This window comes from Seriola dumerili, unplaced genomic scaffold (assembly GCF_002260705.1).
Source record: "Seriola dumerili isolate Sdu_G_001 unplaced genomic scaffold, Sdu_1.0 BDQW01000122.1, whole genome shotgun sequence".
NCBI lineage: Eukaryota > Metazoa > Chordata > Actinopteri > Carangiformes > Carangidae > Seriola > Seriola dumerili.
This window is the reverse complement of record NW_019174377.1, coordinates 3,018,241-3,045,778: the sequence shown is the minus strand read 5'-3', so window position 1 is coordinate 3,045,778 and position 27,538 is coordinate 3,018,241. Positions and strand designations below refer to the sequence as shown.

At 41.3% G+C, this 27,538-nt stretch overlaps 1 protein-coding gene across 2 annotated transcripts; it reads right to left on the bottom strand.

The window, feature by feature from the left end:
- Nucleotides 1-151: 151 nt before the first annotated feature.
- vps53 (VPS53, GARP complex subunit) lies at nt 152-27,538 on the bottom strand. 2 transcript variants are annotated; one of them, XM_022748555.1, is made up of 22 exons: nt 27,399-27,538; nt 26,853-26,933; nt 24,322-24,371; nt 24,162-24,228; nt 18,682-18,768; nt 18,007-18,122; nt 17,337-17,456; nt 14,757-14,835; nt 14,448-14,591; nt 14,181-14,323; nt 13,535-13,676; nt 12,540-12,638; nt 11,928-12,022; nt 10,580-10,822; nt 8,792-8,939; nt 8,284-8,366; nt 8,109-8,187; nt 7,571-7,719; nt 7,392-7,461; nt 7,046-7,183; nt 2,136-2,240; nt 152-1,631 (listed from the first exon to the last, which is right to left on the bottom strand). In XM_022748555.1, exons 1-22 carry the CDS (start codon nt 27,483-27,485, stop codon nt 1,461-1,463), a joined length of 2,496 nt encoding a protein of 831 aa, XP_022604276.1. In that variant the 5' UTR covers nt 27,486-27,538; the 3' UTR covers nt 152-1,460. The 2 variants fall into 2 exon arrangements, with proteins under 2 accessions (XP_022604276.1, XP_022604277.1); XM_022748556.1 differs by having other exon boundaries at nt 1,540-1,651.

The window sequence follows — 27,538 nt, the reverse complement described above, 5'->3', positions numbered from 1 at the left end:
GAAGCCAGCCATGGGAACACTTCCAAAGCAGCTCATTCAACATCGGGCCTTGGTAAAATCAGGTTGATATTTTTTTTCCTGCTATTGTGCAAAAATGTGCCAACTGAAGCATTATACACCCATCTGATGAAGCACAAGGGAAAATCTGTGGCAATGTTTTAATAGTGCTCAACAACTGCCTGTGTAGCACACAGTTCACACAATACAAACATTTTGTACCTGAAGGCAGGAATGTCTACACTAATGCATTAACATGTATTTGATCTACAAGGACTTGAGAAGCTGAGAGGCACTGACATGAAATTCAGCAACCATGACCAGGGAACAGACTGCAAATAGGTTTAGTTTCTCTTCCAGAGGCTGTGATGTTCTGAATTTGACATCACAGAGGACACAAGAGGGAGCAGCTTCAGAGACCCAGAGGGCACTTGGCAAAGTGTTGAGACAAAGCCATCTTGTTCTGTCTCAGTACATTTTTATGACTAAAAATATTCTTTACCAAACTGTGGAGTTTGAAATTCGGCCTGCAAGTAGAGTGTGGTTGAATGGATGGATAAATGGACACTTGCTTTTATGTCAGTGCAAATGAGACAGAGGGTTAAATTTTAAGTGTTTATATGGACAATGTACACCGATCAGCGACAACATTAAAAGTGGTGTTTTTAATGTTGTGGCTGACCCCCCCCCCCACCATCTTCTAGTCAGAGGCCCAAGTTAAAAGACTGCAGTTAGTGTTAACGTTTTTCCAAGAGATTTTAAATGCCAAGATAAAAGATGGCCTCATGTCTCACTGAAGTTGCAGGAAATCCAAAGATCCTCTTTGTCCCTGGCTGGGGGAAGCCTCGTCAGTGAATTGTTTTAGGTCACCGTCCACACAAACAATCCTGACACCTATGACGCATATCCACTTTAATGGATGGCAGAGATGCACACAAATTTCAACCCGGTATCTCCAACTTTAAATTAAAATAATTGAGGAAAGCCATGGTTACCCGTGAAGTACATTATATTCAAACATCAACTTTAATTAAAATCAGCCTGCCTACGATCATCCTGGATTAGACATGTCCCAGAGAGGCAGCCAGTGGCTCTCTGAGCAGAATTTAGTTAACAGCACTTCATTCTGTCGTGTGAGTGCAAATACACTGTGCAACAATGTACTAATGTTACAACGCTCAGACATTAGTGTCATGAAGACAAATGTGGGAAATTACAGAAGTAAATGACATATGTAGCAACATCAAGTAGCAGTAGAAGACGTTTCTTCATAATCGAGCGACAGCTTGGGTTCACATTACTGTCAGTCAGAAAATTCAGTCAACTTTTTGCTCTTTCAGTAATTCTCCACGATGACTGAATGGAGTATGAAGTCCTTGAGATGAATAACTGCAAGAGAACTGAGGATGTTCTCATCCTGCAGCCTCTTTCATTTTCAAGATGTGATTTCAGTGTGTGTCTGTTCACAGTCTCTTCTTGATGAGTTTCTCTAGTTTACGGATGCGGGAGGATTCCTGCTCAGGGGTGGGGGCACTGAAGGACAAAGAGGGCCCGCCGTCAGCCCCTGAGGGTGGAGTGGGTAGCCTCTGCCTGAAGAGCTCCAGCATGCTGCTTTGTTCACTGCGCTTCAGACCCTACACACCCAAGTACACACCAACACGGGGGAAATCACAAAGTATAAAAAACAACATCTCTTTATGGGAAAACCTGAGAACAGATGAGCTCACAGAGGCAAAATGAGAGAAGATGCAAAGTCACAATGTTAAAGCAATAGTTTGACATTTTGGGAAATACGCTTATTTGCTTTCTTGCCATTAGTTAGATGAGAAGATCGATACTACTCTTGTATCTGTATGTTCAGTGTGAACCTTCAGCTTGTTAGCTTTGATTGGCATAAAGACTGGAAGCTGAGGGAAACAGCTAGTTTGGCTCTGCCCAAAGGTACCCACATACACATACCAGCATCGCTAAAGCTCACTAATTAAGATGCTCAATCTTGTTTGTGTAAATCAGTGTTCATTCTGAATATACAGATATAAGAGTGGGATCTTCTCTTCTAACTCCCAGCAGGAAAGCAAATAAGCGTATTTCTCAAAATTTTGAACTACTCCTTTAAATTATTGGTGAAACCATCTGACCTTCATGTCCAGAATCTTCTGGAAGGTCTCAGGATTGCCATCAGCCAGGAGCTTGATGTAGTTATCAACAAACACCACTGGCGGTTCATGTGGGGCCATCACCACCTGCGGAAAAGTAGAGGTTAATGTTGATTTCACCCCTCCCTCCTTTCCTGCGCACCATCATGGGACGACCCAAGAGATCTTTAAATGATCCCACATGGGGAAGTTATGCCCCAGAATAGAGGGGGAGGGGGGGGGGGGGGGGCTACAACTGACAGAACCAAGCAGTTCTAGCTGCAAACAAAGTTGAGACTACGGTTCTATATTTAGAAGCCCACTCCTCACTCTTTTTTTCCTTTTACACACCAATTACTCCATGCATGAGCGGGCAAGAATTAGCTTCACCAGTAATTATTTTGGGGGTATAATGAGTCTGGGCAAAAATCTGCATTAGTCAAAAGCAGGCAGAAAAAGTTTAATGGGGCACAAGTCTTTCTGGATTGGATTCCCTTGGTTGTTTTTTTTTTTTTTTTCAACAATAGAGACTGGGTGGAAAACGTGGATCAAATAGCATTTCTTTCAGCCGCTACAAAGCAGACAGACCAACACATGGCTGACAGACCCCCACCTCCCATCTCATGCATACGCGTGCGCACAGGGGCAATCTCGCAAAATGTTTCTCCTATCCTTCACTTCAAAAGGGCCCAGTCTATCCTTTCAAGCTTTGCTGCTCTCTTTTTACTCAAGGTAAAATACATGAGAAGGTGAGCTGCACAGACAGGGAAAGAGTGAAGGAATCAGAAGCAGGAGAGACAGAAAGGGAAGAGCAGGCATGAAAGGCTCAGGATTGTGTGGAATTCTTTGCTTTCTTACCACCCCTGCTGACTGAGTGATTTACTTAGCAACTGTCCTGGAGCCAGGCCAAAGGAAAGGCCTGCAGGGACCTTGTAAAAAAAAAAGAAAAAGAAAAAAGGGAACGAAAGGAGGAGAGGGAGTTTAAGAATGAAAACTGGCATTAAAAGGGAGAGAGAGAGAAACAGAATGAGGAGGGGGTAAAACACTCAGGCTGAACAAGGGTGGGGATGGGGGTTGCCTTTTAAATACTCCCCAGAAGAGAACTTCAGAGGTAGTGAAGAGAGAGCTGGAGCTATGGTGGGCTGGGCTGCAAGAGCGTGGAAAACAGCCACGTCTCACAGGCATCGCATCGGCCAGGAGAGGCTGTCTCAGACAGACAGAAAGAATCCTATGTACTTTGAACATAACTAAGCACTGGCTTACATAAGAGACAACCTAATTTATTTCATCTTTAACACTCAAAGTAGATGATTTGACAGCTACATAAAGATTTAGGAGAGCTTACATAAGTGGAAATCTAAAAAAGTACATGGACTGTTCTATGAACTAAAGAACAACTTAATATTCCATCAGTTTAAAGCTGCATTAATCAATATTTTTATATCGACGATGCACCAAATGACTTTGTCTACTGTGAAGAGCTCACTCAAAGTAACAAACCCACAGAGAATTATCATCCAACTCTGCAATATCCTTCAACTTTACAGATCACTTTAGATCCTTCATTGATTTGCTTTACGGCACTGAACTTGATTGTTTTGGTTCAGTCTTACTGCTCTGGGATTTCTTTTTTAGCAAACAAGCTCTGATAAACCCAGTGTTCACTACCTGTCCAGCACTAAACGACAGAGAGACAAAGTTAGCAACTAGCCGGAGAACATTGTGGAGCATTTGGATATTTCCCTCAGGATTCAACACCACAAACACAAAATAAATGTTTATGCTAGTCCGTGTGTGCTAGATGTATAAATAGGCAACTGTTTCCTAATACCTAACAATTTTATAAGGTGATAATATGTCAATCTTGTGTTTACAGCTTGTTTTGCTGTTCCTGAGTGGGCAACAAAAAAATAAAATAAAATAAATTAAAATAAAATAATAAATGCTGTTTTAAGTCACAGTTACTTCTGATCTTTTTCAAACATTAACAGAGATCATTAAATCAACTCAAAAACCACAACACAAGATATAAAACATGCAGTGTTGTACATGCCAAACAATTCAACACCACACACCCTCAACTAATCTTGATGAATAATTATCATCGCTGTTTTGCTTAATAGCGCACCACTGAAGAAAAAGCAGCCAATAGAGGGATTATGAGTTAACAAGGTGACCAGCTCGTATATTAGGTCATTCTAAAAGCAGATGATTAAAACTTGTTGTTTCTACGTGCGTAGAAACACAAGCTTTTCTTACTCTCCAATTTCCTGCAGCAATTTCCCTTTGGGAAGAATAATGCTCTCTCTCTCCCCCTCTCTCTATCTATCTACCTTTCTACCTACCTATCTACCTATCTACCTACCTACCTGGACTATGTTTACAAGTTCTCCAAGGTACAAATCCAAACTTGCAACAACAATACTGTTTCAGTTCAAACAACTTACACTCTGCTTAGTAATGAGCTGAATTGAATTGAGTGCAAGGAATCCTACAGTGGGTTATATATTTCAATTTCTTTGAACTTTGAAAACCTAAAGTGCTCCTTCAATTGCCCCACTGAACTGCAGTTTCTTGGAGGGGCTAAGCCTCCAAGCCTCCTGATTTAATGTCAAGTCACAGCATCACAGAGTGTCATTTAAAACTATTGTTGAGGCTAGGCAGTGGAATTCTTGTATTGACTTCTCTCAATGAGTTTGTCTTTCAGAAGCTTCAGTCTCAGCCCAAGGTGGAAGCAATTACCTGCGAGGAACCTTGATGTTACTCAAAGTCAATGGCTAATATGCTGCAGGACAAAAGCCTCTGTTTACTCATATGGGCTTTCTCTTTCAAAGGCCAAACACGTTTGCAGAAGACATCTTTGTATGGCTTTTTCTTAATAGGTTTTTTTTTTTTTTTTTTTTAAAAAAGGGATGCCTTTTTCTACCAGGGGCAAAATGTAATTCACAGTTGTCTCTTATTTATCTATCTTGTGTAGCATTATTCCTCCTTTTAAATTTCATTAGGCTCATATCATCTGTCAGTCTACATTACTGAGTATTAGTGAGAATTTTTCTCTATAGTATGTTTGTTATCAGGCTTTTTCTTTTGATATTTCTTCTAGTATCAGATTTCTAGTCTGATGATGATTATTTTGTTCTCTGCTGTCATAGAAACGCATGTGAATCACTGGAAAGCCTCCATGCAGTGTCAGCGACGTCTATGAAAGTTCTTAGACTCCATATAGATCACATTCCAGCTGAGTGGGCCTGCTGGCAGTCGGATTCAGAAAAAGCAGACAGTAGTGGGCTGATGTGAATGCGTTCTATAATTCCATAATGTGAAAGCCCATTTAATGTGTGGCAGATGAGTGGGAATTCATGTATATACATTCAGGGCATTTTTCCAGGGAACAAAGACAGGCCTTACACAGGCCATATGGAAGAGTGTGCATCCCAGCAGAAAACATTCGGGAGAGGCAATCACATATGAAATGGTGTTTGACAGTCAATGTCTGAGATAGCTTCAAAAGTTAAGTTAGTCTGAAGGCTCGAGGCCTGAGGTAGGGTGTAAGAGTGGTTACAGTATAATGCCATAAATCAAAAGTATTTTACTGTCTGCCACTGATCCAATGTTTTTCACAGCAAAGGCAGGGCAGGCATAGCACGATTAAAGCAGGTCACACTGACTGCTATAAACATCAAGAAAGTCAAACCACCATAGCTTCAGGAAGGAAATGGTCTCCTGGGAGTCCAAGGGAAATCAAGGGACAGGCAGGCGTGTGCTCTGTAGTGTGTGTGTGTGTGTGTGTGTGTGCGCATTTCTGTACACTCCAGGGACAGTTAATGAGGGTGGGGTTAATCTATGGCAGCCACATACCAGTGTCCTCTAGGGTCTCATAAGGTAATTCTCAGACAAGGGTTGACTGGCTGAATCCTGTCTTTGCTTTCCCGACTGAATACAACATCCAATATACAACACGTCACACTGCATGTTTTCGTGCGTAGACGCATGGCTGCATGCATTTATTTAATTACTCACTCACCTTTCCATTGGCTCAGGGTCAACAACATACTGTCCGTGTGCCCGTCTCTCACTCATTAAACCAGTAGTGCATAAGCTTCTTTCCTATTCTGTTCCTACCTCATGTGAGGTGGGTTATTTTATGGAAACATGCTCATAAAGTGCTATTGTGAGTTTGGTTAAAGACACAATTAAAGGGTTATTCTACCCAAACATAAATTCTAAGTAGATAATCTGCTGGAGTGACTCAAGGCAAACATTTTAGTACTGGCTCGACAGTCAAACCACAAACACTTAAAAGAGAAATGTTAGTTAAGTCTATTGCTGCTTCTTATAATGGAAGCTTAATCAGTGGAAAAAGCAGTTAGCTGCAGGTTGTGCCAGACTATTCTTTGTGAAGAGTTAACGTCAATAGCAAAGGTCATTTTTAACTGGATATGTCAAAGTTCCAACATTAAATCTGTTAAATGACAAACAAGAGATAAAGAAAAGTCACTTACACAAAAGGGTCTATCTAAAGTTCCCAATCCTTTAAAGGTCAGAAACTGAAGTTTTGGTTGTAAAAATGCCCAACATGAATTTCACCACCCAAGTTAAATGTCATAAAACCTGAGCGGCTCTGATAATGTGTTTAAGTTGAACTATTTTGTATTTAGAATTGAACTGAGGTTCTCATTAAGATCCATCAGTTAAAGATGCAAGTTTATCCTGAGTTTATACCATGAAAGGTAAACTGTTTAAATTAATGTCTACTGTCTTTAGGGAGAAGGTTGAGTGCTTTTTCCATCATTCATCTGAAGAGGGGTGGGCTGCGGGTTTCTCACACATACACAGAGATTTGTACCTGGAGGCTGCACAGCATCTGGATAGAGTCTAGTTTGCATCAATGAAGCCCCCATCCTCCTCCTCACCTTAAGTATCATCTCTGCACGCGTCATGCCTTTCACCACTATCTTGGTGTAGCTGGCAGGTGCCTTGCGGAGCACCTGGGAGCCTATGGAGGGCAGATCCAGCAAGACTGTCTTCAGGGAGTGGGTGTCGAGGAGGAGCTGGTGGGGTAGGATACACAAGACGCTGAAGATTATTCAAGATTAAACATGTATACCAGTGAAAATAGTGAATGAACTGAATGCATTAATGTTCTGATGTAATACTTCTGTAATAATGCACATGTAGAGTTTAAAAAGTGCTTTGACTGATTACTCACAACGCAGCTCAAATAAAGCTTTGGGACAGAGGAGCAAAAATTAAACTTACTTGTTCAGCTCCGACCATGCTGATAGGCTTACATCTGAACAGGTGGTTTATGAATTTGGGAATGAAAGAACTACGGAAAGAGAGAGGTGACAAATATATCAACTTTAGGAACCTTTAACGGTAGTTTATAGAGTAAATAAGTATGCATGTGAGAGTGTGTGTGTGTGTGTGTATTGTACTTTGTGAACTTGATGCAGAACTGTGTGAAGTATTTGCGGGTGGAGGCCAAATTGTCTCTGATGATTGGCACATTTTGTTTAATGTGCATGATGATTGACGTGACATAAGGACTCTGGTCACCCACATGCTCCACACTCTGCCACGGCATCTGAGGGGCAGAGATGAAGGACAAAGAGACACTTCAGCACCAGAGATAACACACCAGTATTGCTCAGAATATTGCTTATCATCAGGTTTATGTGATAATCCATTTAAATGCATGACATATAAAAACAAAGACATTTTTTTGATGTGGAATTTTTCAGGTTTCTGAATGATGACTAGTTGCAAAGACATCCACACACCCACCAGAAACACAGTGTAAAGTATATTTTAAGGACAAAATATAATAATGTTCATTTCACTTTTAATGAATGACAGTGGTATTAGATTCAAATATCTTAAATACTATATGAGCTGAATGTGTGTGTGTGTGTGTGTGCGGGTGTGTGTGTGTGTGTGTGTGTGTGTGTGTGTGTGTGTGTGACTGCGTCCAACCTTGCTCATAGCAGTAAGAGCAGGGTCACAGGCTGCATCAAGATCTTGTACGAGTAGCTGGATACTATTTGAGATCACACTGAGAAAACATAAGTGATATCATTAAAACATGCTCTTCACTTTAATTAGTGTAGGCTGTAAGAAAAAAAAATACTGCTGTGCATATGTCACTTACGTGCTGAATGTATCCATCTCCCCAGTCAAGTTAATTCTCTCCACCAAGACTTTGTCTACTTTCTCCTTTAGCTTCTCTTCCAACTGAAAGACACGCAAACAACAACATGAATGCACACACATAAACACAAAAGTTTCTTTACTTAAAGTGCCCCCATTCAAATACGTGCTGATCTATTTATAAAATACTGACTTAAAATTGCTGCATGTGTGTTGCTAAAAAAACAACAACATGGATGAAACCCTTCAGGTTGTGTTGTAATCATAACTGTCACAGTGAGTTCCTTAAACCACTGATGACACATAAGTCAAAACTCTGCAACTATGTTCCTCCGCATATTCTGTCACTGCGGAAAAATCTCTGGTTCAAATCAATTAGAGGCACAGATTTAGAGCTACTTAGTCCTATGCATCTGTGAGTTTGTGTGTGTGTGTGTGTATATGTGTGTGTGTGTGTGTGTGTGTGTGTGTGTGTGTGTGTGTGTGTGTGTGTGTGTGTGTGCACATGCCTGTTGTGTGGTCGCCAAACAGTACTCCGCAGTGCTAAGGATGCTACAGATCAGACACAGCTCATCTACAGTGAACTTCGCAGCTTCTGAGCCCTCTTTCTCCTTCAGAAGACTGCTGATGGTAAGACCCCCACTGTTACTGCTGGACCTGAAGATAGAGAGAGAAGGGGAGATAGAGAGAGAGAGGAAAGGGAGAAAATAGCATCAAAAGGCATGTTTAAAATACAGATGAGAAAAAGACTGAAAGGTCCATTCAGTACATTACGCCAATATATTTGTACATGAACATGAACATATGCAAATCGATAGTTCGACTGAATAAATATGAGGCTAATATCATCATTGCGTCAATGGAAGGGATCAGGGGTTGACATGAACTCCAATATGTTGTGTATTGTTTTTCCAGACTGGCTGATGTGGATCCCTTTTGCTATAAGCTTTGATAAAAAAATAAAAAGATCTTTTTGGAACACATTTAAACCACAGGTAGAAGAAAGCCATTTTTAGAAACTGAGACACAACAGGAATAACTACAAGCAGACGCAAGTGTCGGGATGCTGGGCCAATTAGACTTCAACAACGACCCAGTCATTAATAAACGTCATAACAGAGAGATGTGGGTAAAACCACAACATAGTTCAAGCTGCTTTCAGGGGGCCCCCTTTCAAATTCTAGCCAATTCACAGCACACCACATTGGACAAGCGTGTCTGCATGTGTCTGTAAGTGTGCACACTTGCAAAGCGTCTGAGTGCATCTTTGACTGAGTGTCTGTTTACGGCTTAGAATATGGTATACATTAGTCAGTGAAGGCAAGTGTGTCATTAGCATGCATGCATATCTGAAACAGAGCATGCCTCTGTGTGTGTGTGCGTACACCACAGCCAGTGATGAGTTCTTATGTGGCCAATGAGCCAGAGATGTTTTTGCTGGTAGCGTATTAGGCTTTGCCACAACATAACCAACTCCAGATCCCTCATAGCATGCCATCCCAATCCATCAAACACAGCGAGGACTGAAGACATTAAGTTTCAAACTGAACTCCTAAACAGCTCCATCACCATAGCAAAAGAATGAACAAATATGGAGCTCTACGGCACAGCGGAATGTACATTCAATACTTGTTAGTAATCAATTTATTGTTGGTTTTGGTCTTTTCATGGTATTTGTTGAAAATAGGAAATAGCATTTAAAAAAATATTGCAGGATTTATACTATATACCAATATCTTCCTCTGTTAGATTAATAAATAAAATGTGTGTTTTTTAATTCCCCTTTTTCTTGAAATTTTGTTCAGAAAAGTCCTAAATAAATAAAGTTTATTATTATCATATTGTATTTAGAAAAGCCACCAGTTCACAAAGTGACTTTGTGTTTCAAGTAAGAAGAGGAAGTTGAAGGTTTTCCCTGTCACCTCAAATCAGTCAGGCTGTCTTAGAGCCACCATCCACTGGCCATTACAGTTCGTATTAAACCACTTTCCTATTGGCTTCAGCAAGTGGAGCCAGCTGACATGAAAGTGGCTGAATACTGAAGCAGTTTAATTTGACAATGTGAATAAAAAAAATCACATTTAGTGCTTATTCAGCACCTTGTAACAATGTTGTGCTAATGCTTACCTTTTATTTCTACACTGATCACCTCTTTGTTTTAATTCTACCATGCGACGAAGTTTCCTCACTGAAAACCACGTTAAGAATATAACTTCCCCTATATGAGAAAGGGCAATTATCTATAATAAATAATCTACGACTTTTTGTTTAAATAACTAAACCTGAACCATTCTTACTTAGGCAGGTTTCCAGAGAGGATCTTCCAAGCGTACTCTCTCAGGAATTTCTGGAAGATGGTTGTGAGGGCGATCATTGGTTCTCCAGTGCTCAGCTGAGAGCACTGCACCATACACCTCTTGTAATAGACAAAGAGGTCAGCACAGCTGGGCAGGACTGCTCCGCCCTCCTCCGTCCCCGCCTTGGGTGGGCCTTGTGCTCGGAAGTCGGCCACGAACCGGTCGATCAGTTCGCCTAGGTTCCTGCAGATACCCAAAAATGTACAGCCAAACCCACACAGGTTCACACGCACATGCACACACACATGGGTGGTTGGATTAGGGGCACATGAAAGGAATTATATGAATCAAATAAAAACATTTAAACACTAAAAACTTATGATTGGTCCGTAACCCCAATAAATAAATGAAAGGATAAAATAGCAGGCAGACAGACAGAGAACCACATGAATAAACAGGAGAAAATATTCCATGTATATCAAAATCCTCAGAACTATATTCAACAGGTCCACAGTCAGTTGGTGTGGCCCAATCCTACTGAATATTGGAACTAAAGCCAAAGCCAAAACAAGCAGGCCACTGTTCTCTGCTGCTATGTCCCACTAGGGACAAGCTGATCTGGCCGCTGCCTGTTTAAGGCCTTTGGACACAAGTGAAATGAGGTTGTGGCTGCAGAATAGGTCAATCCTGTTCTCTTGAACAGACAAACAGCATTTAACGCACCAGAGAGACAAGAGCCAGGGGCTGCATGCAAGCACAGTAGTCCCAGGACTGTGTTCAGTTTCAGGAGCGATCACCATGACTGGGGGGAGGGGAGAGGAGAGAAGGGTCTGATGGAGGAGAAGTAAAGGATGATGGTAGAAGAAAGAGGAAGGGGAGGTGAAAACAGAAAAAGAAACTATAAGGAAAAGGGAGAGACATAAAAAAACAAAGGCCAAGAGACTGAGGTGAAGAGAGGAGGAATGAAACAACAATTACACAGAAAGAAAAAGACCAAAGAAGGGCTACCAAAAAGAAAAAAATAAAGAGGTGGGAATGAAAATGGGCAGATCTGCTACGGCAGCACTTCTTCAACCTCCCTCTCTCTTTCTCTTGGTGTCTGTGGTCGTGCAGCTAATGGGAAACATTTCTGCCACAGTGGAGACAGAGGCATGTACAGGAACAAGAGATGGAAAGACAGAGGAGGCAATGAAGTAGAATGGGAGGAGGGGGATCTGATTGATGAGTGGGCAATGGAAAAAGGATGCATGTGCCAGCTTTATGCACAACCTGCTCCGGATTCTGCGTCCATGTACCAGAACACAATTTGCTCTTGTCTCTCTTGCTTGTAAGAGAGTGTGTTGCTCACTTGTCTTGGGATTCTATGTAGACATATAGATGAGGTTCAAAACACTTGGAGACAATGCCATGGAAAGGGTTGTCCGGAGCTTTGGGCTTCCTGGGCTGAGAGAGCGGAGGAAAATGGGCTATTAGTGAAATAACAGGTTTTAGTTGTAGCTGCTCTGAGTTTCAATCATCCAATCAGTGAGTTTATGTTTTGCCTCCTATTCGGTGAGCAAAGGGTAACTGTCAAAACTCTGAATACAGAAACTGAAACCCAGGTTCTATATTTGACACATTACCATATGTGACATGTTAGAAACTGAAGCAACTTTCCATGCAAAAAACACATAACTATATATATATATATATGTATATATATATCCAAGAAAACAAGTACATCAGATAAGATTCTTGTGTTCAAACTAATGCCACATAGGTGCATGATAGTAAGTTGATGCAGTACATGGAAGAAAATTTCAATAAGGGTGCTACACTACTCTTCCTCTTGCCAACGGAATACCATGAAGTGAGTCATATTCTCTTTAAGATTAACTGGCCTCAAGAAAGCTCCACATCGGAGGAAGGAATATTTGATGGTCTCTTCAAGTTGCAGAAAAGTCAGATGGGGTCAACTTACCTTGGCGAGATCTTCATCCTTTTCTGTGCCCACATCCTCACCTGCCTCATCCTCCAGGAAGGGGTTGGTTGGGTCTAGGGGGCTCTCAGGTCTCTTTTGCTGTAAAAGCACAGAACTTACGTTTTTCTTTTTCTCCAGCTCAATAATAAGAGCATCGTGAAAGGTTTGACTGCCACTAAAGCATTCCATGGTAACAATAGTCTTGAGTGAAAGGAACTACTTTTGTAATTGAAAATAAAGTACAGGTTGCATCACTGTCTTTCCATGTCTATGTAGACCATTTCATGTGAAGCTTCCATGAAACTGCACCCCCAATTATAAAATTCCACTCAACCAAATCTCTGATCGAATTACAGAGCCTAACAGGCATGGGTGTAAACTGAACTGAAAACAAAAGGGTCTCTGTCTAGACTAAATATTGTCAGTTCTGAACAAGCTTGGCCTAGTTGTGCTCAAACCAAACTAATCATGACCTTTTTTAATCTGACCATCCTCTGTGTATCGCTTCCACACGCCAATGGTGATTAGAAGGTTTCTTCAGGCTGTGACACCAACAGTGCTGTGTGTGTGTGTGTGTGTGTTTGTGTGTGTGTGTGTGTGTGTGTGTGTGTGTGTGTTTGTGTATAGAACACAACAGACTACAAATCAGCAGTTTTATGCAAGTGTGATCGTGGTACAAACGAAAGTCATTTTACTGAAACTATAACAAAACATAACTGAAAATATTTCAACCAGTGATAAGGTCTCAGTGGAGAATCTTGAAGTAAACTTTTACTTGCCATGTGACAGATTTTTTGGTGGAGGATGCTGTGATTAGATGACATTTCATATTGCAATATGCAATTATATTTCAATTACAATCTATGATCAAATTTTCTGTCCTTCAGCTATGTTTGTGCATTTTCAGTTTACATAATCCTAAATATCTTAAATCGTTAGCTTATGTTAGCCGTGTTATTGGAGATGGATTGTGTGTCTGTGTGTGTTTTTCTCACTCCAGGTGCGTCAGTCAAGGTGCATCCTGTGAAGCGTTTGGCCAGTAAACCCTCAAAGTTTGTGGTCCTCTGAATGGCGAACAGAAGCAGTTTCACCTCAATCTCCTTAGCCCGTGTTCGCATCACTTTGGCCAGTTCCACCCTTAGGAAAAATAGACACAGTTTGAGTGTATTACCATTTCTGCATTTTCACATTCCAAACTGTTTCAAATAAACCTCTTACATCTGTCCTTTTTCAGAAAAAATATGTCTTGTCTGGCTTTTTTCTAATGACACTTCGATATTTGCCAGATGTATTTTTTTTTATTGATAGTTGCAGCCTGGAGCAACACAGAAATAATGCCCATTACTTTCTTCTGTTGTGTAGCTGAGGGGAAAAGTCTGAGAAGTATGGACACTAGGTCACTGCTCATGTAGGCCACCTACGTCAGCTGCACCAAATCACAGAGTCATGACAGGCACGCCATACCAGTGTGGTTCACTTCATGATGCAGAAAAATTCCCACAACCAATTTATCAGTTTCTGCCTGTTTAATTTCTCTTTTGTCCTTTCTTATGGACAGAGACAAGGTATATATATCATTAAGTTTAGTGTCAATGCTTTTTTTAACGTATAGTACATACAGTATGTTGTACATGTCTTTACCTGGTGATGTGGCAGAACTCCACAGCAATACGCTCTGTCATGCACCATTCCTCCGGAAACATGCGTCCATATTTCTCCTCATAGTCTACCAGTTGCCGCTTGATCCAGGCATAGCGACGATCGATCTTGTCCAGCCATGCAACCTGAGCCACAGGGCAGGGTACACTTTCATTAATCTCTAGATACCACCTTTTGCAATTAGGTAATTAGGTATCTACTGCAACTAGAAATGACCTTGTTTAATATAGAATTCAATTTCTTACTCACATCTTGGTTTTCCTGGAAGAGCACCAGGTACTCTGAGAGGTGCTGCCTGATGAACTTTTTGATGATCTCCTGTTTGATGCGTGGGTCCAGCACATTGGCCACCAGACAGGCATCTCTCAGCACATTACTGGGACCACCTGGTCTCTGGGTAGATTGTATTGTGATATAAAAGGTTAAACTTAAACTTTTGTACAGGGCTAGAAGAGGACAAGAAAATGTCTAAACAGAGGAAAATGGAAGGAATTTGTCTCCAAAAAAGAAGAAAATGAAACAAACATGAAAATCTGGATTCTTCTACAATATATTTACCTTGGAGCCCTGAGAGGGGAAGGCTTCTTCAAAGTCTGCCAGGATCTGAGTCCCCAACTCACTCTGTGCTGCTTTTACTCTGAATAGGACAAAAAAAGAATGACACTTAATTCCACATTGTTTCCTCAATCAGCACAAACATCAACTTTCATGTGAAAGCCTCCAATATGCACCACTTTAAATTTTGAACGTTTTTGGCTCACTAGAAACTAACTTTTTATAGCTGCCAGCCATAGTTAAAAGACATCTGTTTTAATTATTGTTCAGGAATTGTGGAGAAACACACTCTACATTTTGTCATCCCTCATTAACACTAAATCTAAAGCTATGAGTTTGCTATGTACTAGTTACTTACTGACAAAACAACAGCAGTAATGCTTTTCAACTGTCACACCTCCCAGCAGAGCTTTTACAATTACTGATGTAAAAGCTTTTCAAAACTCTGGAAATGTTTTTCACAGTAACTAAATTAAAAAACTGCAGCTGCCAAGTGTCTGGCAGATCTGCTCCCATTTCCTGTCACAGCTTATTCCCTACATTTGGTAGATGTTTTTCAATCCTGTGTGTGTGTCTATGTGTCTAATAGCGCACAAGTCTGCAGGTGTCTTTATGTGCATGCATTTATTTCTTTGAAGGGGAATACACTGGCTTCTGTGCGGTAAAGCAACCACGAAGAGAGGTGATAGAGAAATGCTTATAAAATGAGATCTATAATCTGAGTCTGTTCAGTCTTTGAAGAGTTTGTGTTGACCCGGAGGTGCCTGGACCATGTTAACCAGAGTCATGACAATCGTCCAGAATAAACAGGAGAGAGTGGAGAGACATTATCACTGATGGATGCCAACTGAACTGGTAGCCTTCATTTCAAATGCTCAATATTGACTAAATACCCAACTATCCACTTCTCTCGGGGAACTACTGCGTATGAGTCTCTTATCACACACACTGTAGCGACTGTTTCCGCTGTGTCTCACACGCTGATAAACTGATATCAGGAATCATCTCGTGTCTACAGCTGTCTTATCTGGTGCGGACCAAGCTGTCAGCACTGTAGTCAGTGTGCGGGTGCCTTTTGTCTAATCATGCACATACGTATACAGTGCATGGTGCAGCCATAAACAGCCAAGCACAGCATCTCTGTGACAGCTGAGTAGTGTAGTTGTGACGGTGAGAAAAGCATCCTGCTCAACGGTGAGTCAGGACTTTGCTATCAGATTAATTTGATGTTTAATAGTCATGCTACATTCACAATGATTGATGTATTTCTTACCAAGCAAAAATGGTCTGACTGTATAGATTACAATAGAAAAGTAAAAGTTCTGCCTTACTGCTCCAAAAACTGTGTTACTTTCCCCCCTGGCTGTAATTCTGAAAACTCCCCATCTGATCCTTCATACTGTCTCTATATTCATTGTTGCCTATGATTGTCTGATCTATTTCTTGCCTGTGCATCTGTCTCTTCTCTAATTCTGCTATCTCTTGCACTGTGGTGGCTCATGTGTCACGTCTCTCACAGAGAAGTAGTGATTTTTTTTTTCTATTAACCGCTTCTGTCCGGCTGTCTGCCCTGCCTTCATATCTTTCCCTTCCCCGTGTCTCTCCTATCATCTGTTTCTCCAGCAGAGTCACTTCTTCCACGCAGCTGTTATTTGGTATGAACACTGTCTGCTGCCACACCTCAGTCAAAACAGAACAGAAGGTCATCTTTTCTTGTTTTGGGGGATCAACATCACTTTGAACATGAACATCAAGTTGGCCATTGTGTCCCAAACTGATTCTGATGTTCTTGGAAAACATTAGTAAAAATGGAAATTTAATTAGCCATAGCTGTGGGAAACAACAGAATAGTAATGCACTTTGTTCTCTCTCTCTCTCTCTCTCTCTGTAGGCGTATGTGTGTGTGTGTGTGTGTGTGTGTGTATGTGTGTGTGGGTCTGCTTGTGTGTTTAAACAAAGACCACATCTAGATATTGACATAACTCTCCAGACAAAACAAAGACTCCTAAATATAATATTAACTGAAATTGTATATTTAACATGCATGAACAACAACCTCAAGTGCACAGTGTGATAAATGCATCTTCCACACGCACTAGTAAAAGATACAAACACACCCTCTCAAAAGTATGCCTCTAATCTCCGACTATGGAAGAAATTCTGGCATAACAGGACCCTATTCAGTGCGTTTCCTTCCTGTGTGTTCCTGTATGTGTGGGATTGTGCGTGTATCTGTGTGAATATCTGCATAAACAGGATGTAATACGCAAAATACCTCCAGCTAAATACTGTAACCACTTTTCAACAGTTCAGCTGACGAGCTGTGGAATATTTCAGCTGTAAGGAGAGCCGGCTGCTGGAATTGAGCTCCTCTTACAGTTACCCTGCTCACCAAGCAACCCAAGTGAGCTTGAGCAAGGCATCAAACACCTAGTGTTCAAGAATTACTACAATGCAGCTGATACACTGGAAGAAATTATACTTGAGGAAAATATGAGAAAGAAATATCCTTATGTAAACACGTACTGTATATAACTGGTGTGTGTGCCTGTGTGTGTGTGTATGTTTGTGTGCATTAGTTACCTCTCAGAAAGCTGTCTGATCTGGGGAATGCCCATGTACTTGTGGAAATGCTCAAGCACATTGACGACCCCCTGCAGCAAGTTGGCCACCTCACCATACTGCCTCTTCCTGGTCATGGCTCTGGAACACAACACAGATGTGAATTACTCATATTATTATATTAAAAAATCTCTGTGACTACAACTGTGACATGCTGGAGCTAACCACCCCTGTAAACACGTGCATCTGTATTGGCCTAACATCAATCTAACTGTATCTCACTTATAAATGTAAATCAATTTCAAAACACCCTTCACTTAAAAAGGCAGGATACAGAAAAATATGGATCTTAGAGATTAAAATGGTCCCTTGTGTGAACTGCACTGGTTTTGTTTTATACAGGATGTTCTTTGTGTTTTGTAATCTAGTTCAGAGTAGCAGTTTTTACCCCCCAGGCCACTGATTTTGTCAACCTCAATGAAAAAGATCGATTGCAGCCGACGATTTGTGGGTTACATAAGGTTTGATACTAGATCTGTCTTGTACTGAAATCAGTTAATGCTTTATTATGGGTGCATCTCATAACTACAGAGTCTCCAAACAACTTAAAATACTTTATTTTGGTCAAATAACCCATAACCCTTGAGGTAAACTGTGGGAGTCTTGTGGTGTGAAATGTGATTGTACCCACTCTAAAGAGTCCACACCCCCTGCCAGCATATGCAAGTGGTTGAGGGTGGTGATGGATGTGGTTAGGTGACGCTTGGCATGGTCCAACTGCTTTATGTCCCTTGTAATCTCCTTAACCTGTGCAGGAAGAATAACAAGTCAGACAAGCTGGTCCACAGAGAGACAGAGAAGCAGGAAACAGCATGGAAGAAAGAAGGAGGTAAAAGTACAGCAATGGGTAAGAAAGAAGCAAGAACAGGTGAACAAATGGAAGTGTTTTTCACTGGATGGAGCAATGGGATAAAGAGAAATAAAGCAAGATGAACAACACCCCCGCTGCTTTGAGAAATAACTGTTCCTAGATGCCTCCTGAGGGAGGCTCTGGTTGCCAATCTCCCCCCTCATCACTTCCCTACTCACCAAGACCACTGGCCTTCCTCCGACGCACACAAACACACTCACACAGCACTGCTTGATGCAGACAGACACATGGAAGGTGCATTACATCGCCTTTAAATAACTCTCCCTACTGTCCTCTATTGTAACACAAGGGAGGATACAGGTTTTATCTCCCCTGTGCTAGGGTCATGTCCCTTGTAAGCTTCAACAAGCCACCTTTGTGTGTGTGTGTGTGTGTGTGTGTGTGTGTGTGTGTGTGTGTGTGTGTGTGTGTGTGTGTGCGTGTGTGTGTACATACCATTTGTTCAGACTTCTCTGCCTTGTCCTTGATGTCTTTGATTTTGCCAAAGAGTTGTTGGATGGCTATCTGGGCCTCCTCCAATGCCTGCACAAAACAAACAGACAAATATGAAAGAAGACACATTTTTAACTACTGTGCAAGAACCACTAAGAACACATGCTTGTGTGTGTGTGTGTGTGTGTGTGTGTGTGTGTGTGTGCGTGTGTGTGTGTTCATTCTTAGAGTGGGAAACACTACAAATCAGTGGTCTGAGCAGGCTTGAAAATCTGGGTCCCTGAGGTCAAAGCCCAGCTCAGCACATCCCTAATAATGTCAGAATAACACTCGAAGCAGAAACAGCAGCAGGAAGAGAAAAATGGAAAACCAAACAGCACTGCTGGACCAAATCCTTGAGAGGAACATAGAGATGAACCTCTTCTCCCTCAGTTTACGCCGACATACTGATTGAAGAAAGTTATCATGCCACAGCTCCACTGAGTGGACATCTACAGAGTTTTCTACCTGTTAGCTGATCAATCAGTAGAGCAATGGTAAGTCCAACTGTATAGACAGAAAAAAATAGAAAAGGTCCTCTGCTGTTCAGTATTTACACATAAGGCACAACACAGGTGTGTATCTCCATCTGTATACAAACTCACTGTACCTTCATACACTGAGCTGGCAGACTCTAGTGTACTGTGCATTAATAGCCAGTCAGCCTAATACATGTGCATTAAACTGCCTTCTGGTGTCTGTTGGAAATATCAGAAATGACACAAAAGGGATGAAAGTCAGGATTTTGTTTTATCCACAAATTCATGGGTAGAAAAAAATGAAAACCTGTCAGCAGCTGATGGTAAAACTGATTTATGTCTTACTTCACTTTTAATTAAAATGTATCACCACATATATAAAAAAAAAAAATAAAAAAAAATTCAATGTATTTCCTAAAAAGAAAGCAAACTTTTAATAATTCTTGCTGCGAGAGGTGGGGTGGAGGGAGTATCTGTGAGTCAGTTGTGGTGTGAGTCAAATTCAGTCTGGGTCAAATTTCCAAGGGATATTTTGTTTATCCGGTCTCACCACTGGCTTTGGTCCATGTGAAAAATTACCCCACTAATGCCCATTCCCAGCCCTAGAATGGGGGCAATGTCAAACAGACTAATTGGACATCTAATTGACAAGCTATCTAGATATCTGACGTTGATAGGTTTTAAGTTGACATGCAGGTCATGAGGCTAAGCTCTGCATAAAGGCTATCACTAAAAAGGCTAAAGAGATCATTAGCAGTTTTAACAGCCTATAAAGCCAGAGCGGATTAGATAACATTAGACAGATACAATTGTAAGATAGCTGAAGTGCTATTCTAATATTTCCCCATCATCTGACATGGCAGCTGTTCTTTGATGGTCCTAAACAGAGATTTTGCTCTGATATCTGATGCCAAAGTAATTGGCTTCACTTGGCCTGATGCTGTGGCGGCACTGCAGACACAACTGACTCTCCTCGGGGACGGACACGGACACACACACACACACACACACACACACACACACACAAGGAATGCTAACAGCCGGCACCAGCTGTGCAAGGAATTTACCACTTTTACAAGCACCTCTGAGAAACAAGTGGACAGCGAGTGAACAAACACACAAAAACTGTCCACGTGCATACACACACACACACACACACACACACACACACACACGCAAACATATACAGCTTCCAGTGACAGCAGACGATTAACTTTCCTTCCTGAGTGGTGTCAAAGAGCAATGCTTAGTGACAGTGTCATGGAGACACGGTCAAAGTCAAGATGGCACCATATGACCAGGTCATAAAGTCACAACAAAACCACTTTGGTGTTTAACCCTGTGAGGGGAGTTTTAACCTGAATCCTTCTGTCAAGACAGTCTGCCACATAGGCCAATCTGAGAGGAGGTTAAGTACTGACTAAATTTTAACCAAGATGAGCAAAAACTTGAGCTTGATTGCATCCTTCTTTCTTTTTAGGCCTCATAAAACCCTTTGGTTGTTAGGTGATAAATGAATTGGAAAAATGATGGCAGGTTACATGGTTACTCTTTGATCGCAGAGTGAGGAGGAAGGGAGTGCCACTGAATCTTTAAAGAGGTTCCCTGGAGGACATCTTCAGCAAACAAAGTGCATTCAGAAGAGGCCAGAACCTCCAAGGCTGCAATTGTTGCAGCAGACTCAGCTGAGTCAATCTGGCTGGCTTCCTAGCGCTCATTTCCTGTATTTAGCCTTGAGAAAAGTAGAGGGAGACCACTGCCCAGCAGGCGCCTCCATGCCCAAGATGTTATCTGCTCTCACACAAACACAAGCATACACACACACACGCGCGCACACGCGCACACACACACACACACACACACACAGATGCACACATACACACACCAGTGTGTCGCTAACATGCAATAGGCAGCACATGATCCATGGCACACATTAAGTGGTATTACAGAGTTTAAAAAAGTGTGGAGCTTCTTTCCAAAGCTTGAACAGGATTGGGGGGATGTATTTCACTCCTCCATCTGACAGACATCAGTTTAGCTCTCTAAAGTAGAGGGTATATTAAATGGCACTTCTGAGCTCAGGGCCAAAGACAATAAATCAGATCAAACCAACTTTAACAGTTGGCACACTGCCTGAGCACAACACTTCATGTAAACACTTTTAGTGAGACAATTTAGAGAGAAAACAATAGCTCAGCAAATGCTTTGAATAGAATTTCACCTCCAGCTTATCATAGGTCAAAAGCTAATATCCAAGGAGACACTTCTAATGCATTCTGTTATAAATAGCAATATGTCACTATGCTGCTGAAAAACAATAGAAGATTTTGGCACAGTTGGTGAAATAATAATAATGATTAATTAATCAGATTTATTAAGCTATAATGAAAAAGTCACTAAATGTAACTGAGGCAGAAATTGATGGAATCTGCAGTTTTCTTAAAAGAAATACAAATACAGAACGCTGAACGTTATAAACACTGCAAAACTGTAAATTAGCAGACAGAACAAAGACAGCGACAGAGAAGCTGAAAGCATGGAAACTAAAACAGGCTGTGAACAGCTTTTTATAAGTTAACGTTAAATATTTACCTTAAAGTCGATTCTATAGGAAGACCACCCGACACTGTATTTTCTAATGTAGTCCTCTTGGTACCACAGTGGACATAAAGAGAGCCCAAATGGACCAAGTCACACACATACAGAAAAAAAGTAAATGCCAGGTTCCCAACCTCTGCAAGCAGCAAGAACTCATTATCAAGGTGTGACACTTGAAATGCGTGTGCATGTAAACTGTTGTGTACAGCAGCTCGATGTGGCAAAAGTTGGAAGAGCAATCAATTAGCATGACTGTGGCAGGAAGTAATTGATAACAAATGTTCGGTCTTGTTAATGACCCTCTCTGACTCAGACATCCACACATGGACTCCAACCAAAGTGCTTTCAGATCCTGAACGTTGCAAAAAGATGAATAAATGCAAAATAACCTCTTCATTTGCACTATGAAATTGAGTTCAGCTGACTGCAGGAGCAGGTGTGCATGAGGTATCCATATCACCATGACAACGGGCAGGCGAGAACATCATACAATGGCAGCTGTGTGTGGTAGGAAACTGTCGGCTGGCAAACTAGAACAGATACAGATATTTTTGTGTGTGTGCCTGTATGTTTGTGTGTGTGTGTGTGTGTGTGTGTGTGTGTGTGTGTGTGTGTGTGTGTGTGTGTGTGTGTGTGTGTATTTGCCAGCACAGACTGGTGAGGAGATCCCCACAATCTGCCCTCATCATCAGCACTTCAGGAAATCATGCAGGTTAGAGGGATTAGTCTGCACTGTCATAATTTCTGGTTAATCACAGTGTTCATGTCATTATAAATGAGTCTGTCTCTCTGCCACTGGACACTATGTATTACAGTCAATCATAGTGTCACCAGTTTGGCTTTTGTGGCTGTGTGTGTATGCATCTGTCTTAATGTCATGCAACAGCCACTTCAGTGTTTAGTGAGTATTCATTGGCTGGAACCACCCACACAAAATGATATGGACTCATGGCAAATAAATTATCTACCAAATACTGATGTTATGTATTCATTATATCATCACAAAAATTCATCACCTCACTTATTATTGTGATTGTTACTATCTTTTGTTTTCTTTTTCTTGTTTTTTTTTTTTTTTTTTACAAATGAAACAAAATCTAACTCCTCGTTGCCACTTTTTAACAACACGTAATAACGGTAATTAAGTTGTGTGGGGTCTGTCCTTCAACATAATCGCATTAACCAGCTGCTACAGCGAATGAAAGGACAAACACTAAATGTGCTATAAAAACAATAACATGTTAAAAGTAACAGCCATCAACACACAAATTATCAGCTCTATTAGTTGCCAGGGTCTAACCACTAAGACAGTCACATTTCCACACTCTCAGTCCTGCAGCACATTACTGACTCACTCCTTACAGAAAAAAATCCACAAGGAAAATCATTCCCCATTTCTCCTCCACTTTCTCTATCTTTCTCTCTCCATCCTTCTCTATAAATGTTACCATCTTGGGTTTCAACCTGGGGATTGCATTTAGCTCTGTGAGTGAGTTCAGTCAAGAGTACAAACGACTAAATTGCTGATCCTGTTGGTTTTATTCTATTGCTGTCTTTATGTTTCAATCGCCATCTTGAAATGAACACCTCTTCATCTTTCCGTCTGCAGAAAGGATTTTCCCTCTGGAAATGTTGGAATGGCTCTGTGGGGCTGGAAAAATAAACTAAAATTATTGTGTGTGACTGTATAATGTTATTGGTCTGGATGGGATTTAGAGCGTTTCCGCTACCAAACAGTAGCTAACTAGGAAAGACAGGGCCACCAGGCCAGACACCCTGACGACAACGCACACCTAATCATGTCAGCTGGTCAGAACATACACGGCTCCCCCATCAGGTGTCACGTTCCTTCTAAGCCACAACTCCTTGACAGAGCAAGGACCTGGATTAAATCAGCAGGGGCTGTTCTTTTCCGTCATGCACCCACAAGAAAAAGGCAAAGACTCAAATGCCTGGGTTTAGAAGAAATCCAAGTATTTACATACGGGAATCTATTTCCCAGACGTGTTTTCCGTAAAGAGGGGCAGTTTGAGCAGCGGGAATGGATCTGAGTCATCTTGTCCTTTTCCATGGAAGCAATGTGGAGAAAGGAAAGTGCAGGAGAGGGGGAGGATCATGTTTGTCTGGGTTGGGAGTAACCAACGGCACCATTTTAACTTCAGGAGAAGGATGGTGTTTTGAACACAGCATGATGAACAGGCATGCTGTTTAGCATGTACAAGATGCCAATGTGGTAGTTTATCTCCCCATGCTGTGTTTCTACAGTGATGTGTGAGGAGCAGTGCTGTACTATACTCCAAATTCAAAGTCGACCTGCTTCGCCTAACCACTGCATTATGTTCCTTCATGAGCTGCAGCTCAACTCACCTGTCTGCCATCCTGGCCCACATTGGTCTGGCCTCTCACCACCGTCCTGATATTGTCGTCCAGACGCCTGTGAAATGTGACACAAAGGTGCAGTCACATTGAGGGTTAACTACAAAACAACAACAAAATATGCATCATTATATAATTTACATTTACTCACCGAATCTTCAGACGAATCTTGTTTACCACATCATCAATATTAGCCAGAGACTGAAGGAAAAGAAGTCAGAAAAACATAAAGTAATCTTTTATCACACATCCTAAAAAAAAAAAAAATCACAATTTTTGACTCTGACTTTGAAACATTCTGTCTCACACACACATGCGCTTACTCTTTTCTATGGGTAATAACCACTTAAGTGCCTTATCCTGCTATTGCTATGTGCTGTTGCCGCTTTATTTTTCACAAAACAAAAATCTGTGAATAGAAATACATGCTTTCTAGCATTTAACACATTAGTGCCCAAACAAACAGATGACTTTGCTTCAAATGATACTAATCTGTACTATAATATCCACACCTTAAATTCAGGAAGTGTAACCTCTCACCTGTTGAATTATTACACACAATAACCAAGTAGGTGAAAGTACATGCACAATGCTAGGAGCCCCTCTACAGCATATAACCACAAACTATAGGGTTACAGTGACCCCTCATGGAGATGGAGAATATATACACATGCATTATATATCTATTATGTATGGACACGGTATAAACAGTTTTTTTTTTTTTTAAATTAACATGCAACAGTCATTTAGGATTAACACTACACACAGTCATATACACTACATGTACACACACATATTCCATCTACATATACAGTGCCTTCAGAACGTGTTCATGCCCCTTCAATTTTTTACATTTTACGTTGCAGCTTTATGCTAAGATAAATTATCTTTTCCCTCATCAATAAACACTCGATACCCCATAATGACAAAGTGAAAATAGAATTTTAGAAATTTTTGCAAAGTTATTAAAAAGGAGAAACTGAAATATCACTTTGACATAAGAATTCAGACCCTTTACACAATACTTAGTCAAAGCACCTTTTGCAGCGATTACAACCTTGAGTCTTCTTGGGAATGATGCCACAAGCTTTGCACACCTGCACCTATCCTCTCAAGCTCTATCAGGTTAGACGGGGGCCGCTGGTGGACAACCATTTTCAGGTCTCTCCAGAGACGTTCCATTGGGGTCAAGTCAGATCTCTGGCTGGGCCACTCAAGGACATTCAGAGAGTTGTCCCTAAGCCACTCCTGCGTTCGTTGTCTTGGCTGTGTGCTTAGGATGATTGTGCTGTTGGAAGGTGAACATTGGGCCCAGTCTGAGGTCCTGAGCGCTCTGGATCAGGTTTTCATTAAGGATATCTCTGTACTATGTACCAGTGTCCCTGTCACTGCCGCTGAAAAACACCCCCACATCATGATGCCTCCATCACCATCCTTCATAGTTGGGATGGTATTGGGCAGGTGATGAGCCCTCTCTGTTTTCCTCCAGACATGTCACTAAGAATTAAGGCCAAACAGTTCAATCTTGGCTTCATCACAGCAGAGAAACTTTGTTTCTCACAGTCTGAGAGTCCTTTAGGTACTTTTAGCAAACTCGGTTTTCATTCTTTTACTGAGGAGAGACTTCTGTCTGGTCACTCTGCCATAAAGCCTGGATCGGTGGAGTGCTGCAGCAATGCTTCTCCCTCTGGAAGTTTCTTCCATTTCCACAAAGGATCTCTTGAACTCAGCCAGAGTGACCATTAGTTTCTTGGTCACCTCTGTTACCAAGGTCCTTCTTCACCAATATCTTCCCTTTTTGCCAGGTGGCCAGTTCTTGAAAGAGTCCCGGTTGTTTCACACTTATAGAAGCCACTGTGCTCTTGGGAAACTTCAATGCAGCAGACATTTTTTTTGTAGCCTTCCCAGATCTGTGTCTCCACACAATCCTGTCTCTGAGCTCTGCAGGCAGTTCTTTCTTCCCCATGGCTTGGTTTTGTATGGTGTATTGAGAGTAGATTGATTTCTTAATAGCATAAGGTTGCAACACAAAACATTGCAAGGGTCTGAACACTTCACATGCACTGTAGATCAATCATTGGCATGTGCAGTACATACACACATAGACACATGCATAAAAACTTGAACTAAAACACGACTTTTTGTTCAGTAATTTTTTATCCTGAATCTGTTTGTATAGTTAACTAATCAAGGTTAGGGACTGCGAATTCACTTCAGCTAAACGCCTTACAAATGCTGCATCCGTTACATTTATTTTCCAGAGGTTACAATGGTTACTTGTATTGCGCCGGTAGTAAAGTAAAACAAAACAAATTTTCACCCATGCACAGGTAAAGTTCCTATTTATGAATCAACAGGGCTTTTTTAATTATGATTTTGACATTTCAAGGTAGAGAAATGTGTGATGACTGAATTCAACTTAGCTGCTTTAGTTTCAGGGTCCTGTTATTGTGCACGCTGGCTCAATGGCATGGTTTTGAACAGTAACACCTGCACTTTTCCTAGTGTGCCTGCTGTGTAAAAGATCATTTGTATGTTAACCACTAGTAATTTTCAACTAACCAAAGACATAAAACTGTCAGTTCACTTATATCATATATATCTATCAGATATAAGGCTGAGCAACACTAAAACGACAAGCCTGAGCCTGGCTGCAGACGTTTGTGTGTCATTTGACTGCACCTGTTCGGTGGGGAACAGTGTGTTGATGTACTCCACAGCATTGAAGTCTGCTCTGTCCAGTGGGTCTTGGCTGGGGAAAACCTTATAGACAAAAGACAAAAAAACGTTTTAGCCAGGGGGTTACGACTGTCACACTGAATATCTGATGGTGCATTGGGATGACTTCAACATGCAAACCGGCGATGCCCTGTAACGTTATCCATGGGTGTCCTAAAAGAACAGTAGCTAACCAATGCTGACAATTTGCATATAATACGTGTTGTTAAACTAGTTAACGTGTGTAACTACAGGTGTCGCGTTATTCTACAGGCAATGATAGCTTCGTAAACATTGCTCCTAGTTAACGTTAAGCCAATACTTTCTTTCCAAAACCTTTCTGTAAGCTAAACACCGTTAGTATGCCGGTAGATTGAGTGTTTTGTAGCTGGCGGTCGTAACGAAACAGCAGTGTCACATCCAGGGTTAGCCTGCTAACAGCCGGCTGTGTTGCCAGGACCAGGAGCGGGGTTTACAAAAGCGATGACAGTAACGAGTTCAAACTGGTACCTGCTCAATGGCTAGTTGCACCTCTGGGGTTAGATGCAAAATAGCCTCCAAATCCTCAGCAAATTCAAATTCTTCTTCCTCCATCATTGTCAAAACAACACCAGAGATCTCTCCGGCATACCACTTCCTGGTTGGGAGGC